At 32.1% G+C, this 16,003-nt stretch overlaps 1 protein-coding gene across 1 annotated transcript; it reads left to right on the top strand.

Moving 5' to 3' along the window:
• The first annotated feature begins 4,128 nt into the window (after positions 1-4,128).
• LOC134719797 (short-chain collagen C4-like) lies at positions 4,129-13,172 on the top strand. The gene is made up of 5 exons (XM_063582756.1): positions 4,129-4,337; positions 5,567-5,812; positions 7,827-7,892; positions 8,680-8,922; positions 12,567-13,172. Exons 1-5 carry the CDS (start codon positions 4,226-4,228, stop codon positions 12,806-12,808), a joined length of 909 nt encoding a protein of 302 aa, XP_063438826.1. The 5' UTR covers positions 4,129-4,225; the 3' UTR covers positions 12,809-13,172.
• The last annotated feature ends 2,831 nt before the right edge of the window (positions 13,173-16,003 follow it).

Genomic DNA, 16,003 nt, shown 5'->3' with positions numbered 1-16,003 from the left:
TTGTTGAAAAACTAAAGATTTTCTTATCCCAGGCATAGATTACCATAGCCGTATTTGGCATAACGTTTGGGAAATTTTGGGTCCTCAGTGCTCTTCAAATTTGTACTTGTTTGGCTTTATAACTTTTTTGATCTGATCGTCACTGATGAGTCTTATGTAGACGACACTCGCGTCTGGCGTATTAAATTATAATCCTGGTACTTTTGATAACTATTTGCACACACATATGATCAGATATTGGTAATCTTTCTATTAGGCTTAGTGGTATAAAATCTAAATTTTAAAAACAGTATTTCGAGGCCTTATAGGGATATTCTTTCATAGAATTGAAGGATGACCTTAAGCTCACTGGCTTATTCTGTTATACTCTTAATTTCATTCATCTGCAAATCCCGGACATAGTCCGTAACTATTCAAATAAGATTGCCATTAAATGGAACACAAACGAGCGTTGTCTTTATCAATTTTATTTTTCACAGCTATAATGTCTATGTGTACCAATCATAAGTAAGATTGTTTCAGGTAAAGTTTATCGATTACACCCATGAGTGAAGGGCCGAAATACATCAAAGGGACATTCAGACTCTCATATTGAAAATAAACTGACAACGCCATGGCAAAAAAAAAATCAAAATGTCAAAAAGAGCAACACACGTATACAAAAGATAAAACAGAATTCGTTCAACAGACTTTTTATTAATTTTGTACATGTAGTAAGTTGTTTCTTTCTAATGAAGCATTCAACAAGTTATCAATATTTACGTAAAAATAAAATTTTATCAATTTTTATTAAAACCATGACCAATGTGTTAAAAACCATGACACAATTTGGAACACTTAACTGAATCATGTCAATTGCTTTACCAAACAATGTCAATTTTCAACTTGAGGCTTTATGCTCGTGAAATTTTTCTTCTTCGTGAATTTACAGGTATTAACATGTATACATATCTTGTGTCACAATAATCAAGCAAGTAAAATAGAAAAGCATAAAAAAACATAGTATGGCATAAAAGTATAAAAATCTATCGATTAAGTATGATAAAAACATTTTCATTATTATAATTATAGTAGTTTAAATTACTGTAATACAATAGTGCAAGAACATATATGTGTTTTAACAACCACAATTCCACAATTTCAATGTGAAAGTTTGATGTAAAATTGTCAATAAAACTTCTTAGATACTTTGTGCATGCTTATTTGTAGAGAACCAAGGCAATCGTTCGGGAATTGACGTAACAAAACAATGACGACTAACTACACCAAATGATGTTTAAACACTGTACAAAACGCTCCTCGATATGTTGAAGTTCCTTCCTGTGGATTTGGAGAATCTTGGTTCTAAAGCTTTCCAAAGTTTAATGTATTTCCTTTTCTAAACTATTAATCTGGAACGTACAACGTGTCTGACGACAGTTTTTCTTGTAATACTTTTCTTAAGCTAGAATATCGGAATCATACCTTCTTTTACTGGTTTCTTTGACAAGGTAAGAAACTGAGAAGTTTGCCGAAAGGTAACCCTCTGAGCAATGCATTATTTTATTTAGTGTACACTGGTGATTATACATTACAAACAGACAAAACAAATCATTTGACACAAGTTTCCGTTTAACTCAGAATCAGGATCAATGTTTACAATTAAGGATGTTTGCTAGTCCTGCTTTTGACTTTTGTCAGATATTCGGAACCCTCTGGTTAAATTCATGTAGTGCCATTCCATAAAACAATTGGCCTGCTAACCCCTACTTTTTTCATAGTTTAATTACTAATAGTTTAAAAATCCTTGTTATTTTTTCAAATTACAAATGAACTAATGTCAGATATATGAACAATCTAGAGACAATAATTTCCCGCAAAATTTGTAATGACTTTTATCTTAAAAATAAGGACACATACCTTTGACTCTTTTCTACTTTTATGTATGATTACAAAACAGTTCATAAGAGTATACGATGATGACTGATGTACCCATATTTTGACTATTTTATTAATTGTGACTGTTTATTTAACGCATCATGTAAATGTAGCGGAATTTGATGAGACTGTTATTAAAGTGAGAGGGTTAGCGCTATAGAACCAGGTTTAATCCACCGTTTTCTACATTTGAAAATGCCTGTACCAAGTCAGGAATATGACAGTTCTTGTCCATTCGTTTTTGATTCGTTTTGTTTTTTGATTTTGCCATGTGATTATGGACTTTCCAAATTGATTTTCCTCTGAGTTCAGTATTTTTGTGATTTTACTTTTTACTGATATATTCCCTAAATTAAACATGCAAAATAACAAAAACACGAATCATCAATAAAATAAGAAATCTGCTCATTGTTGAAGGCCGCACGGTGACCTATAGTTATTAATTTTATTTGACATTTGGTCTCTTGTGGAGAGTTGTCTCATTGGCAACCATACCACATCTTCTTTTTTTATATATCAGTTTAAACTTGGGGCAAATCTCTAAAAAAAAACTTAAAATGGTGTTGAAATCTGATGTAAAACATTTAAGACATCTTTGTATAGCCCGGACAATATTTTGTTACTGCATCAACTGTTTTAAATGTTTGCCGTCATGGCAAAGATTGTTGCAGTTAAAACATTAATGTTTAGCAAAAGTCAAGACATTTACTTTCACGAGTTATGATTATGAAACTTTTACTGGAATTTATTAAACTTGATATTTGTAGTAAAATTACGTAATCTATTCTATTCGTTTTCGATCTTTTAAGTTCCGACTCCGGGTCTGCTTCCGTAAAAGCATTAACATTTGTCTTGTATTTGGGATCAGAATGTTAATAAAACGAATGTTACAGTACTCTTTAAACAACTTAAAAAAAACATACCGGTTTCATCATTCGTCAAATGCCTTTTTTGTTATATATATAAACTAATATAAACTCAATATTTTTCATGTAGGGGCCTTTAATAGCCGACTATAAAGGTTTGTCTCATTGTTGAATGCAATACTATTGCATATAATTGCTTACATTTACTTCATTTAAACTTTGATGGATAGTTGTCTCATGTGCAGTAATTCCGCATCTCCTTATTTTTATATTCATTATATATTCTAGGATTAAAATTTTGAACGCAAGACGCAAACGAATCATCAGTGACACTCAAATAAAAAATGTATGTGATTGAAGAGCTCGAAACCATATTGAATACTGCTACTAAGTTTGTGAAGGATTAAAATAATTAGTTATAAAAAAATAAACGACTCTTGGAATTATAGACTTAATAATGTCATGCACGGTATGTTCTTTCTAAAATCATAACTGTTGGATATTCAATCGATAATAACTTGCTTCGAAATTTTGTCGAATAGAAAATATTCTTATGTTGTGTGTATGAATAAAGGCAACAGTAGTATACCGCTATTCAAAACTCCTAAATCCATGGACAAAAAACTAAATCGGGGTAACAAACTAAAACCGAGGGAAACGCATTAAATATAAGAGGAGAACAACGACACAACACTAAAATGTAACACACACAGAAACGGACCGAGCATCAGACAAAATCCCACGAGAATAACAAATATAACATCAAATCCAAATACGTGAGTTTGGGATAGACAAGTACCGTGACACGTCTTATCGCAATGTGAATTTACACTAAAAAATAAGAGAAAACAAACGACGCAACGTCAAAATGTAACACACACAGAAACGAACTATAATATAACAATGGCCAGATTCCTGACTTGGTACAGGACATTTTTAAAGGAAAAAATGGTGGGAAATAGCCATGAGTAAAAATAGGGGCTTTCAAAAATAGTTTTGTGCATTTTTTATTGTGGTTATCTTTTAAAGGTAGAGTGAATGCCGCTAGATGAGTGGAAATATGCTAGTTTTGAACTTTGGCTTTGTGATAATAAAAGTGTTTTATACTTTAAAGCATAACCCTGTTATTGTACGAAGAATAAGTATACACAATTCCACTCCCCAATATGTTTATTTTTGCTGATTGACATAAAATATTAATACAAAAACGGTTATTTAAACTTTTTGATGAGTCGATAATATTTATAAATCATTTACGTGATATAATTGTAGATGTGTGTGTGTATATACAATAGGTTTAAATGTAGATTGAATGTTTGTCGTCTTACCTGACTGCTAATTTATATCTTATGCATTATTTCCTTGTGTTATTTTTTTTTAGCAAACACGGTCGCTAAGTTTATGCAACGTGTGCAAATAATTGAGGAAATTACCGTCAGGACATGGGCTACTTACAAGTATTTACTAATGCTATTGTTGTAGCATTGATGGCTATGTACGTGTATGAAAATCAAAGAAGAACTGGGGATGTGTTAGCCAGACTTGACCGAATAGGTATGAGAAGTAAAACAATCATTTTTTTCGATTCTGATTAGTAAAATTAAGGTAATTTATATGTCCGATAAATATAAATGTAACGCTTTTGTGTAGGCATTTCCATGAACCTCCCGTTTTTATTTGTTAAGTATCAAACGGCTGGCACTGTGATTTTACCGAGGGGTGCGTTTTGAACAGCCACCATGAATCGTTGTCGTATCTAGGTCAAATTTGTCAATTTCGGAGTGCAACACAATACAGTCATGACAAAGAAATTAGTAACACCATGTGCATCATTTAATAGTTTGGAAGTGTTTTAAAGTTAATGAAATATATTAAATGCATGTAAATTTAAGAAAATTTATTATTCTGCAGTAGTCAATATACGCATGAGCAAACACATTTTATTGGATTAAGAGTATGGGTTTGTTCACAAAGCGAAAGAAGCACGTCATATAAGAATAGGAAGACAAATAAAACAAGACAAACACAATAGCAGTTCAACATCGGATTAAACTCAACTTTTTATAGAAATTCAAGATGTATGAGTTATAGCGTTCCGAATTTTGGTACATCCAGCAAATCGCTTCAGACGGACAACATTAATCAAATGTTATTTTATTGACTTACCAACTATACAGCTATTGACAGTAAAACATATATATTAAATAATAGAACTCATTGATTTTTTTTAATGGGGATGATCTTTCCCCCAAAATGTTCTGTTAACTTATAATCTTTCGCTGTTTATCTTTCTCCTTCTTGTGAAAATACATTGAATATTAACTATTATACATAACCATTTTGTTTAATCGCCTCTTATAAATTGGTATCAACGAGATAAATAACAGGTTAAAAAACAATTTCTATTATTTAAACCATTTATATCGTTGTGATGAGGTAAACGCTAATTCGTATTTTGTGTATTAAAAAAAAAAAACAAGCAAAGACAAGATTTTAAAATAGAATCAAGCATAGAGATTGACATTGCTAACAATATAATTTTTATACGCCGCACTTCTCAATAGCTTCATGTTATTAATTTAAGATATTTGAAAATGTATTAAGTTCTTCAAAACTTTGATTTATTTCTAAAAAAAATTGTGCGATAGACCACTCAAATTGAAGAACACTCATAAACTGCCATTGGTTTATGAAGGAAAAATAGGTCAAAAGACGAAAACATAGCGAAATGTTTCGAATAAAATATATATTTAAAAGGTATTTTGTTTGTTTATCTACAATAGAAAAAGAGCTTGGCATAGATATATTTTCTGAAAGTAAAGAAAGAAAAAAGATACACATGATATATGACCTAATTGAAGACATGCAGAAATTAATGTCAACAAGAGCAGGGAAAGAGGAACTTAATAAAGTACAAAATCAACAAAAAGCAGACATAAGAAAACTTGTTGAAATAGAAGATTATCAAATCGCAGGGACAAGAAAATTAGCTGATATAGAAAATCAACAAATCAAGAACAACGACAAAGGTTTTGTGCTATATATATAAACATATCACTTATTTGTTCTAAATATGTTAGACTTGCCTAAAATGGTTTCATAACCAAAGCGGGACTTAAGAAAAGTCTATCACGAATAAGTCTGAACTTTTCGCTGTAAACTTATGATTTTACTAATTTTACGGTAAGACTTCATTTAAATTAAATTTAATCTTCTAACTTAAACATCAGATATATATATATTACTAGAACACAGCCGTGATATCGCGGGTCAGTGATTGAATTAAAGTATATAACTATGCGTAAGCCTTATTTTAGTATTGGTATTGCCATCTGATAAAGTCATGGAGATTATAAGATGCACAGTTTTCTCTGCTTTCAAAATCTTTCTATTTGAACCTGTCGACGAAAAGGGCCTGCAATGGCCTATATTAGTTGAATTCTTTGATTCGCTGTTTTACGTCATGCTGGGTAACAAATTGAAAACTAACTATACGCCTTATTTCAAGTCTAGATTTTTTGTATTCGTATCGCCATCTTAGAAAGTCATACTGATTGCAAATCTCTGCTTTCAAAATCTTTCTGTTTGAACCCGTCAACCTGGAACTTATCCATTATTGGTAATATTAATTATTTGGAAAACAAAAAGGCATGCAATGGCCTATATTAGTTGAATTCTTTGATTCGCTGTTTTACGTCATGCTGGCTAACAAATTGAAAACTGTAACTATACGCCTTATTTTAAGTCCAGATTTTTTGTATTCGTATCGCCATCTTAGAAAGTCATACTGATTGAAATACTGCAATATGGAACAATGTGATAATGCTTGAATTTAGTAGTGTCAACCCTGTGACTATGACCCTTGTATATAGCAAAATCTTGGTGGTGCGCCTGTCAAATTCGGAACGTACAGATAAGGTAATAGGTAACAGGTGAATATACTATTGGTATCGGTATCGGATTCCCCTCGGAACTGGTTAATTATTGGCAATATTAATTATGTGGAAAACAAAAGGTTCTGGAGTGGTGTAATTTTTTATCAACACCATTGTCCTATATTAACTTTATTTAAAGGTGAATTATTTGATTCATCTTTTTTACGTGATGACGGCTAACAAATTGGGCCTCGTTATTTTAGTATTATAGATGCTATGTAAGGACTTACTTTTCTTTAGTATAAACCCTGGATTTTATTTGTTTGATCGATTTATTTACTATATTATAAGTTACTAGTACATAGTGTGCTAGTGACCCAATACGATACATATGGGGTGAGTAAATTCCATATAGGGTAAGAGGTCACTAGCACACTATGTAACGAATTATCTTATCGACTATCGTAACATGAGTTAATTAGACTAGTTGCATATCAAAGTGATCAAGTCTTCAATACCGTTGGTGTTAATAAACTATATTTTCATTATATAATTAGTCTTTACAAAAACAAATGCCAACAATAACAACTGGTTTTATGAATATTTCAATCGTTCATCATCAATGTCTTCGTGTGTTGAAACCTTTTTTGGTTTTTCTCAAAACCTTGTTGATGTTATGAAAGGGACGTAACACTACTCCTAACCGTGTATTTAAAAAAAGCCCCACCTACTGAACTTATATGGTACCCTACTAACATAATATGGAATATACACGGTCTCCACGCGGTTGCTTGTAACCAATCATATTCCTAGAAATGTAAAGGAGGTAAGATAGACTAGTATATCAGACTAAAAGTACTCAACATCTATAAAATATGATAATTCATGTCAATTATTTTCATTTTTCTATAAAACTGGTTTAACATAATTTTACATGTGTGTTATAATAATCACTAATCAAAATTAATAAGGTCAAAGAATTAATAATCTAAATAGGCAAAAATTATCCGAACGACAGGATAGTAAACTTTTTAAATTTACAAGCAATATTAGATGAATACTTATATGAATTGATTTACTTAAATGTCGATCAATTGAATGTTTCAAAAAAACAAAACTATATCAGATACAGAAAAGTACCTGCTGCATGTTTCTTGCTTTTTTTTAGGAGTGACATACATCAGATGGGGTAAGACACAATGCGATGGACTCAACACTGAAACAATATATTCAGGTAACGTAATTTATGTGTAGGAACAGAAGTGTAAACAAGTTAGTTTAAAATGTACGTTAATGTGGTACCTATCACTACAGGGAGATAACTCTGTGAAATCAGCTCAACGTTTTAATCACGTTATATTGGTAGGGAAATATTAAGCTTCTCAATGACCAAAATTAGTGTTTGTCAAACTGCTATATATTTAATGAAATCTTTCCGAGAAAGTGATTGGTTCATGTTTTTTTTTTGAAATTTTTATGTTTTTGTCTAAGGATAAAGTAAATATTATGTCAATAATTTATGAAAATTAAACGATTCAAATTTATTTTAGTCAACCAAAAACGTATAAGCGCTATATAAAGGAAAAAGAAACATTCTATCAGCTTCCCATACTGGACCACCTTAAGGGTGTAATTGTGCAAAGAGTTGCATTTAAAATGAAAGACACGAATAACAATTGCACGACAGATAATCAACACAATATTATCGATATGTATGTCGTTTATACCTCAAATATAAGTATTTCTCTTTTTTCCTTTAAAATGGAATAAAATGTGCAACATTATTTTTCATTCAGACAATTTTTACATTCATGCATTCTCCCGTGCATTTAATATGTCACAAGGCTTCTTTTGCAATGTATGTCACGATTATAAAACTGTGTTCAATGATGGCCTTTATGCTAATTAATCTTGGGTCTATCGGTGTTCCTCATTCATAAATAGAATGTCGAAATTGATCTATTTATCTGAACAAGAAAAAAAAAGCAAGAAATAAATTTAAACGTTATACTTATCAACAGGCCAAGTAGGCGGAGGACACTATACGCACTCAGGGGCAAGTGTGAACTATATATGTTTACCTAATCACCCGGACGTGGCACAGCCTCTGAAATCACATGATTACTACGGTTATCTGTATGGATCAGAATACGAAGTATATGACTTTAACAAACCACAAGGAATCAGGTCTGGTATTGCGCAACATGACGTCGCTTGTGCAGCATGCCTAGCTAAAGGAAAAATATCATCAATCATGATACCAGGTAAAATATTAAACCAGACATAATTGTTTTGAACATTTATCATTTTATTTTTCTCGTGTTAGTATACTATTAGTTAATTCTATGTGTAAGTGACCTAATACAATAGATATGGAGTCAGTAAATTCCACATATATATCATATAAGGTCACTAGAACACAGTGTAACGAATTTATCTTACCGACTGTCTTCAAATGCGGTATTTAGACTATATGTCTATCAAAGTGATTAAATTTCAATACTTAGTTTTAACATGTTTAAGAACCTACTTTCATTTGTATATACAAAAAGCAAATGCCAACAATAACAACGAGTTAGATTTAAATTTGTTTTATGAATGTATTTCAATCGTTCATTATCAGTTTCTTCGTCTGTTTAAACCTTTCAGATTTTTTTGGAAAGGGAAGTAACTCTTTACTAATACGGATGCCATCACCAGTTGGTTGTCATTTATGAAATGTATGTTTCACAGAAGACTGCAAATATGTTCTAATTGGTTTTTTTTAATTGTAATTGCGCCTAAAATTCCAATAGCATCGATGTTATATTATATTTGCGAGTAATCATATACAACTCTGGCGAACAGTTGTAACAATAAAGTATACATGTATGTGTATTGAAAAAAAAAATAGCAAAAAAAAAACAAAATGATAGATCATTATAAATTGTTAAGAATGTTAACTGATAGGTATTTGTTTAGTTCATAATATTGTTCTGGTTGTTCACGTTTGTGTCATCTGTGAAAAGTTTCTTCATAAAAATAAGTACTAGGGTCCCATTATTGAATGATTTATCGGTAAAATCCTACGTTAATTTCAATTCCTATACTATATCATTGAAATGTTTTTGCAGTAGTTATAAGTGGTGCAGCTGAAAGGAAACATATATATTTCAATTGTTTCTTCCGAATGCACTCTAAAACTACGGTATAAAGATGTTCAAGGCGTAAGGATAACGTTTTTAAGATTAGTTGGTTAATAGGAAATAAATATGGTTCCTACATTACACTAACGGTAAGCTATTCTTTTCAATAACGGTCCCCGCGTATATTATTATGAAACCATTCCAAACAAGTACTGATATTTTTTGATTCCGCTATGCCCTTCTAGAAAAAAACCCAATCCTGTTGTCCTTGTGTGTGAAATCACTCATACCTACACCCTTAAGCGCCTATTTGAATATGTTATATATACAAGAAGAAAAAAACAGAAAAATATGATTTTTCTTTAGTATATCTTAAAACTAATTCAATTGTTTGATTTACAGAGGTTGTCATCGAAATGATAATTCATGGCTGTGCATATATTTCCAATATCATGTGTGTTGTATTTGAATGATTATAACCTGTAGTACAAATTTCAGACAAACTGACTTATTGTAAAAAAAAAAAGGATTTATCATATGCTTTTACATGTTTCCTGTGAGCTTAATGTGTTTTTGTTAATTTATTAATATGACCGTAATTGTCGGATTGTTAGACTCTTTAATTGATTAAATATAGTCTTTTTTACATATATTTTCTTTTGTTTTTAACATATACTGCTGCTAAATTAGTAAGACAGATTTAGTAACACCGTCATATAAAAGGACTAGCAAATTCTTCCATTGTCAAGTATATGGGGTTAATGTGCTTTTGTTTGCTTTTTCAATGTTTCAATTATTAAATCCACAATCCCGAGCTCTTCTACCATATTAGATATATCACTGGGGTTGTACTTGCAGAATCTAAATGTACATGACGAGCGCCACAGTTGGAACATGATCTACTTACTGTTTCGTAACACATGAGTTCACCCTCTGTTATTGGTGGGGATCGAGTTTCTCTGTGTTCAGTGTTCTATATATTTTTATTTTTTTGCCATATGGATTAGATATTTGATATGATAAATCGTAATTTAATTCGCTTTCTTAACTAGGCATGCCTAACATAATACTTTTCTTTATAATAATTTGTTCCCAGTTCACTATTTTCTAGTGAGCGATAGGTCTTTATTATCTATGATGAGTTTATTACTACAATGTTATTGTTCATCCTCACGCTTGAATTTGTTTGTACCACAGATAGATTACCGGCCTTTACGTTAAAAGAGATAATTTGTTTTAAATGTGTAAATTTTTTTAAAGAATCAATGAGTTTTCTAATTGCGTGAAATACCATATAAATGTGCGTACTGTAAACATTCGTTCATATATACAAAACATCATCATATACACATGTCGTACTTCATTTGTATGAATTGTTTCTATGCATGCATACTTAATATTCTCTTGCTACAATTTGTTCACGGGTGAAGGTTTTGTTGAACTTCTGTTTCATTCATTATGGAAGTACACCACTAATTCATGGGCGCATTGCTTTCTATGTTAAATTCCTCCGTTTCAAGCAGGCATACCTCTTTTGTTTTAAGTTCAAATAAGTGTCAATCATTGCATTTCAAAGCAACACTTCATGGTGTCTTGTACTGAAAAAATCAACATACCTTTAATGGCATATAGGAAAGAACTGGTTTGCGGAACTTCGGATGTACCAAAACAGGTACTTCAGATCTGACAAACAGACATAACGTATCTTCTTTTTGAAATCTGGTGCAGTTTTTTTAATATTCAAAATTAAAAGTCCAAAAGTGTTCTACAATTATCACCAGTCCTTCAGCTTTCATTTGATACCAAAAATACCTAAATATTCTACACATTTTGAAAGTTACACTCATGCGCAGGAACTATTTTGTGTTACATATGTACTACTTTCTGGTATGTGCTTTCTGGCCGTGCCCGAATTGGTGGTGTGACACCTTATACATATAAAATAGAAGATGTGGTATGATTGCCAATGAGACAACTGTCCACAAGAGACCAAAATGACACAGACATTAACAACTATAAGTCACCGTACGGCCTTCAACTATGTACAAAGCCCATACCGCATAGTCAGCTATGAAAGGCCCCGAAATAACAGTGTAAAACAATTCAAACGAGAAAACTAGCGGCCTTATTTATGTACAAAAAATGAACGACAACCACTGAATTACAGGCTCCTGACTTGGGACATATTAAGATTAAAATAAGTCTGGTTGAAAACTATGTTTTTATTAGTTGTGTATTGCGTTGAACAAGCCTTCAGTAATTTCGAGTACCCTTAGATCTTCATTTTGTAACTTTCGACTGTATGCTTGTTTTTTTTTTTGGCTTCGTGCAGATTTCATTAGTGAAGCTATTTCCAACAGATTTTTTCGGATGGTTCTTATTTTGCACTGTTATATCATTGTCAGAGGTTACAGGGAGGGTTGAGCGTTCACACAGAAGTTAAATGTCGTTACATTCTGTAGGTACCATTCACAATCCAGGAGCCAGTAACTCAGTATTCGGAGACTCTTATATCTGTTTTCGCTTAATATGTTATCATTGTTCAGGACGTTAGTTTTTCGTTTTGAAGTGTTTCACATTTTGTCATGTGTTGGCATTCAATTACTGACCGTACAGTTTTGATTTGCTCATTGTTGAAGTCCGTTGCCTTACTTATAGTTAGTAACATATACGTCAATTGAAATTTACAATAGGTTACTGTCTCGTTGGCGATTATGCCACATCTTGTTATTTTATATGATTATTCTAAGCTAAAATCGAATTGTCAAACTAAAATATTTCAGGAAGGAAAACTTGTTACAATGGATGGACAAAAGAATACGAAGGAATTTTAATGGCAGGATACCATAGCCATGCTGCTGCATCAGAATTTGCCTGTGTAGATAGAGACACTGAAGCTATGGCAGGTGGATCAAACAACGAAAATGGAAAATTATTTTATCCTGTAAAAACAGTGTGCGGGTCACTAAAATGTCCGCCATATGCAGCGGACACAGAAGTTTTGTGTGTTGTTTGCTCAAAATAACAATGGCAATATAGTGTATTGGTTCTGTTGTTGGTCAAAGTTGTTACCAAATCAAATCATTAAATATTGCGAGACCGACTATGACAAAATTGATCAATCAATTCACTTTGAAAAGATTTCAAAAGAAGGCACTAACTTGGGATGACCGTGCATGCAGTTACTGTCGACAGCTTTACCCCAGTGATAGTCCTGTATGTTCTGAAACTAAGATTATTCCCTGATTTGACACTGTTAAAGATCTCCTTATCATTAAAAGCATATTGAGATTCTTCCCAACAATTGTAATTGTATATCAAGTGTTTTATTTCACAAAACCTAACTACATAATTCCTAATCATTAAATGATATTATATTATGCATCGACCTAGATGTGTGAATATTTTCTACAAATGAATTGTTAATTGTTTGTTTGTTGCCTAACTGCCAGTGGCAAATAGACCATACATACGTTCAGGTAAAATGCCATCAAATCAAAGTACGTAACATCCGGTTGTATATGAAAAAGGGTCGAAAAAAAAATATTCCCTTGAATTGACATGATATTAATTCTTTATCTTATTGCAGTAGAAATCTTTGGGTGTATCAGCGCACCATGATTTTTTTTTTGGTGATTATAAAGAATTGGTTTATTTTCTTATATGTAATAAAGGATGATTATTTTCTTATATGCAATGAAATGTTTTGTAATTGAAATTCAAACAAGGAAGTTAGGTTGAAGATACCAATGTGAGAGTAACAGTAATACAAACAAGAATGAATAGACATTATACATTGATAATGTACCTTTCGTTTTGCACTCACTAAAGCATGATTTATGTATTCACAAAAGACAAACTATATTAATTTTCACCCACAAACAATAAATCAATGAATAATTCTAGACACATATAGATTGTAACTTTTTAAGACAGACATTACATCACTTAATTTTATAAGAATTCATTTTTTAAAAGGTAAACGGTCTTTTGTTAATACAAAATCATGGAATGTGTATGCTTAGATTCTGAATGCACATTATGATTGAAGACGAAACTTCATAATTTATTGTGAATTTAAAATCTAATGAACTCTTTGTAACATTTTCAAGAATTAACTCCCCAAGGGTGACTCGGGTATAGAAATATGGTCACTTGGTCTTCTCCCGACCGGCAGTAAAACGCTTGCCGAAGTGGGGCGTCCGTTTGGCTTTGCGGGATGTATCAAGTTCGCAGTCACGTCCGTCAGAAGAGGGACGTTAAATCCGATGCCTCGTGTAAAGAGAGTGCCACGCTCTTTGCACGTTAAGAACCCTTGCAACAACTCTTTGAGGGGTCCGTAGGTGACCTGTTGCAAGGCCAAATTTCTGTCCCTATCCAATATACCCTCATTTTCCAGTGGCAGTCCAAATTTCCCCAACCATCATCCAAGATGGCCTCTTTTGTATCAACCTACCTATTGTATTAATTGTGAGCTTGTTCTCGTCCTGCATATGCACGAAATATTTGCCACTGGACGTTAAGCAACCAACAATCAATCAATGAATCAAGAATTAACATGCAACGTTGTGATTGGCTAAACAATTGAAATTAAACAAGTTTGAGGAACGAACAATGAAATTACCCATAGCCCTTTATATTCTGAAACGGGGATTATTCCCTAATTTTGTTTAATATTTACTTAAATACACAACGTCACTGCGTCGTTCATGTCCTTAAACGTCCAATGATAGCTCAAAACTTCAATTCCATTTTAATCACTTGTTAAAAAAATTGTAAAGGTTGTAATATGACATTAATGATTTTGAAAGTACGAAGTGAATGTCACTTGTGTATAAAAGTAACACGTGAATTTTGCAATTTTGTCGGAAAAAGTATTTAAAAGATTTATTTGGTGTTTTCTGTTATCGAACTAGTATAATGTAAAATTCGGGATAAATGTGTTTAAATGATATAATACGGATACATACTTAACTTTGTCATATTCGAGTGTATTTGGTAGGGTACAGAATGTACAAGACTTCAAGATAGTACTTGCAGAACATAGTATATATATACATGCAGCTCTTCTATATAATGAATGGATTTATAGAAACGATCATATTTTGGAATGAAAATAGAGAAAATGTCCGGCTACATCTTTTCCATAAGTGAAAATCTATCATGTACCTATCGTTTTGCACTAGCTCATCGTCCAATATGATATAGTAACGATAGACACTTTAACCTTTTTATTGATATAGATGATGTTATATCTATCTAAACATGTTATCGGAAACTAACGGGAAGGATTGTGCCTGATATTCATATGATGAAATCATATTCTTTCAATCAGTTTAATTGAAGTCTGGAGCTGGCATGTCAGTTAACTGCTAGCAGTCTGTTGTTATTTATGTTTAATTGTCATTTTGTTTATTTTCTTTGATTACATCTTCTGACATCAGACTCGGACTTCTCTTGAATTGAATTTTAAATTAACATATTGTTATGCGTTTACTTTTCTACATTGACTAGAGGTATAGGGGAGGGTTGAGATCTCATAAACATGTTTAACCCCGCCGCATTTTTGCGCCTGTCCCAAGTCAGGAGCATCTGGTCTTTGTTAGTCTTGTATTATTTTAATTTTAGTTTCTTGTGTACAATTTGGAAATTAGTATGGCGTTCATTATCACTGAACTAATATATATTTTTTTAGGGGCCAGCTGAAGGACACCTCCCGGTGCGGGAATTTCACGTTACATTGAAGACCTGTTGGTGACCTTCCGCTGTTGTTTTTTCTATGGTCGGGTTGTTGTCTCTTTGATACATTCCCCATTTCCATTCTCAATTTTATCATTTGTTTAAGGACTGAATGCTTCTTTTAGTAGATTTTTTGTGTTTGAAAGTTTTGACCGAAGTACATTTTGTATGCGCTTTATTCTTAAAATGTACACGGTCAACCCTTTCACAACCCTTTAAAATTACTTATAATTACATGTGTCTGCTAGGATCATATAACACGATTTCTATCATTTCTATTGCGGAAGCTCGTGTCATAATGGATGTTACATTTCATGTTGAACTGTACGTTAATTCAAGGATAAAGATTGCAGTTAAATATTGTATTATGATGAAACAAACATGTTGTGTAATTTTACTTATTTGGTATAAAGGCTCTTGAAATTTTGATTTTAACAATGGGGCATCCGAATTTCTAAATATTTTCTTGATGGGCAGGGTT

Source organism: Mytilus trossulus, chromosome 5 (genome assembly GCF_036588685.1).
Source record: "Mytilus trossulus isolate FHL-02 chromosome 5, PNRI_Mtr1.1.1.hap1, whole genome shotgun sequence".
Taxonomy (NCBI): Eukaryota; Metazoa; Mollusca; class Bivalvia; order Mytilida; family Mytilidae; genus Mytilus; species Mytilus trossulus.
This window is presented reverse-complemented; position numbering and strand designations above follow the sequence as displayed.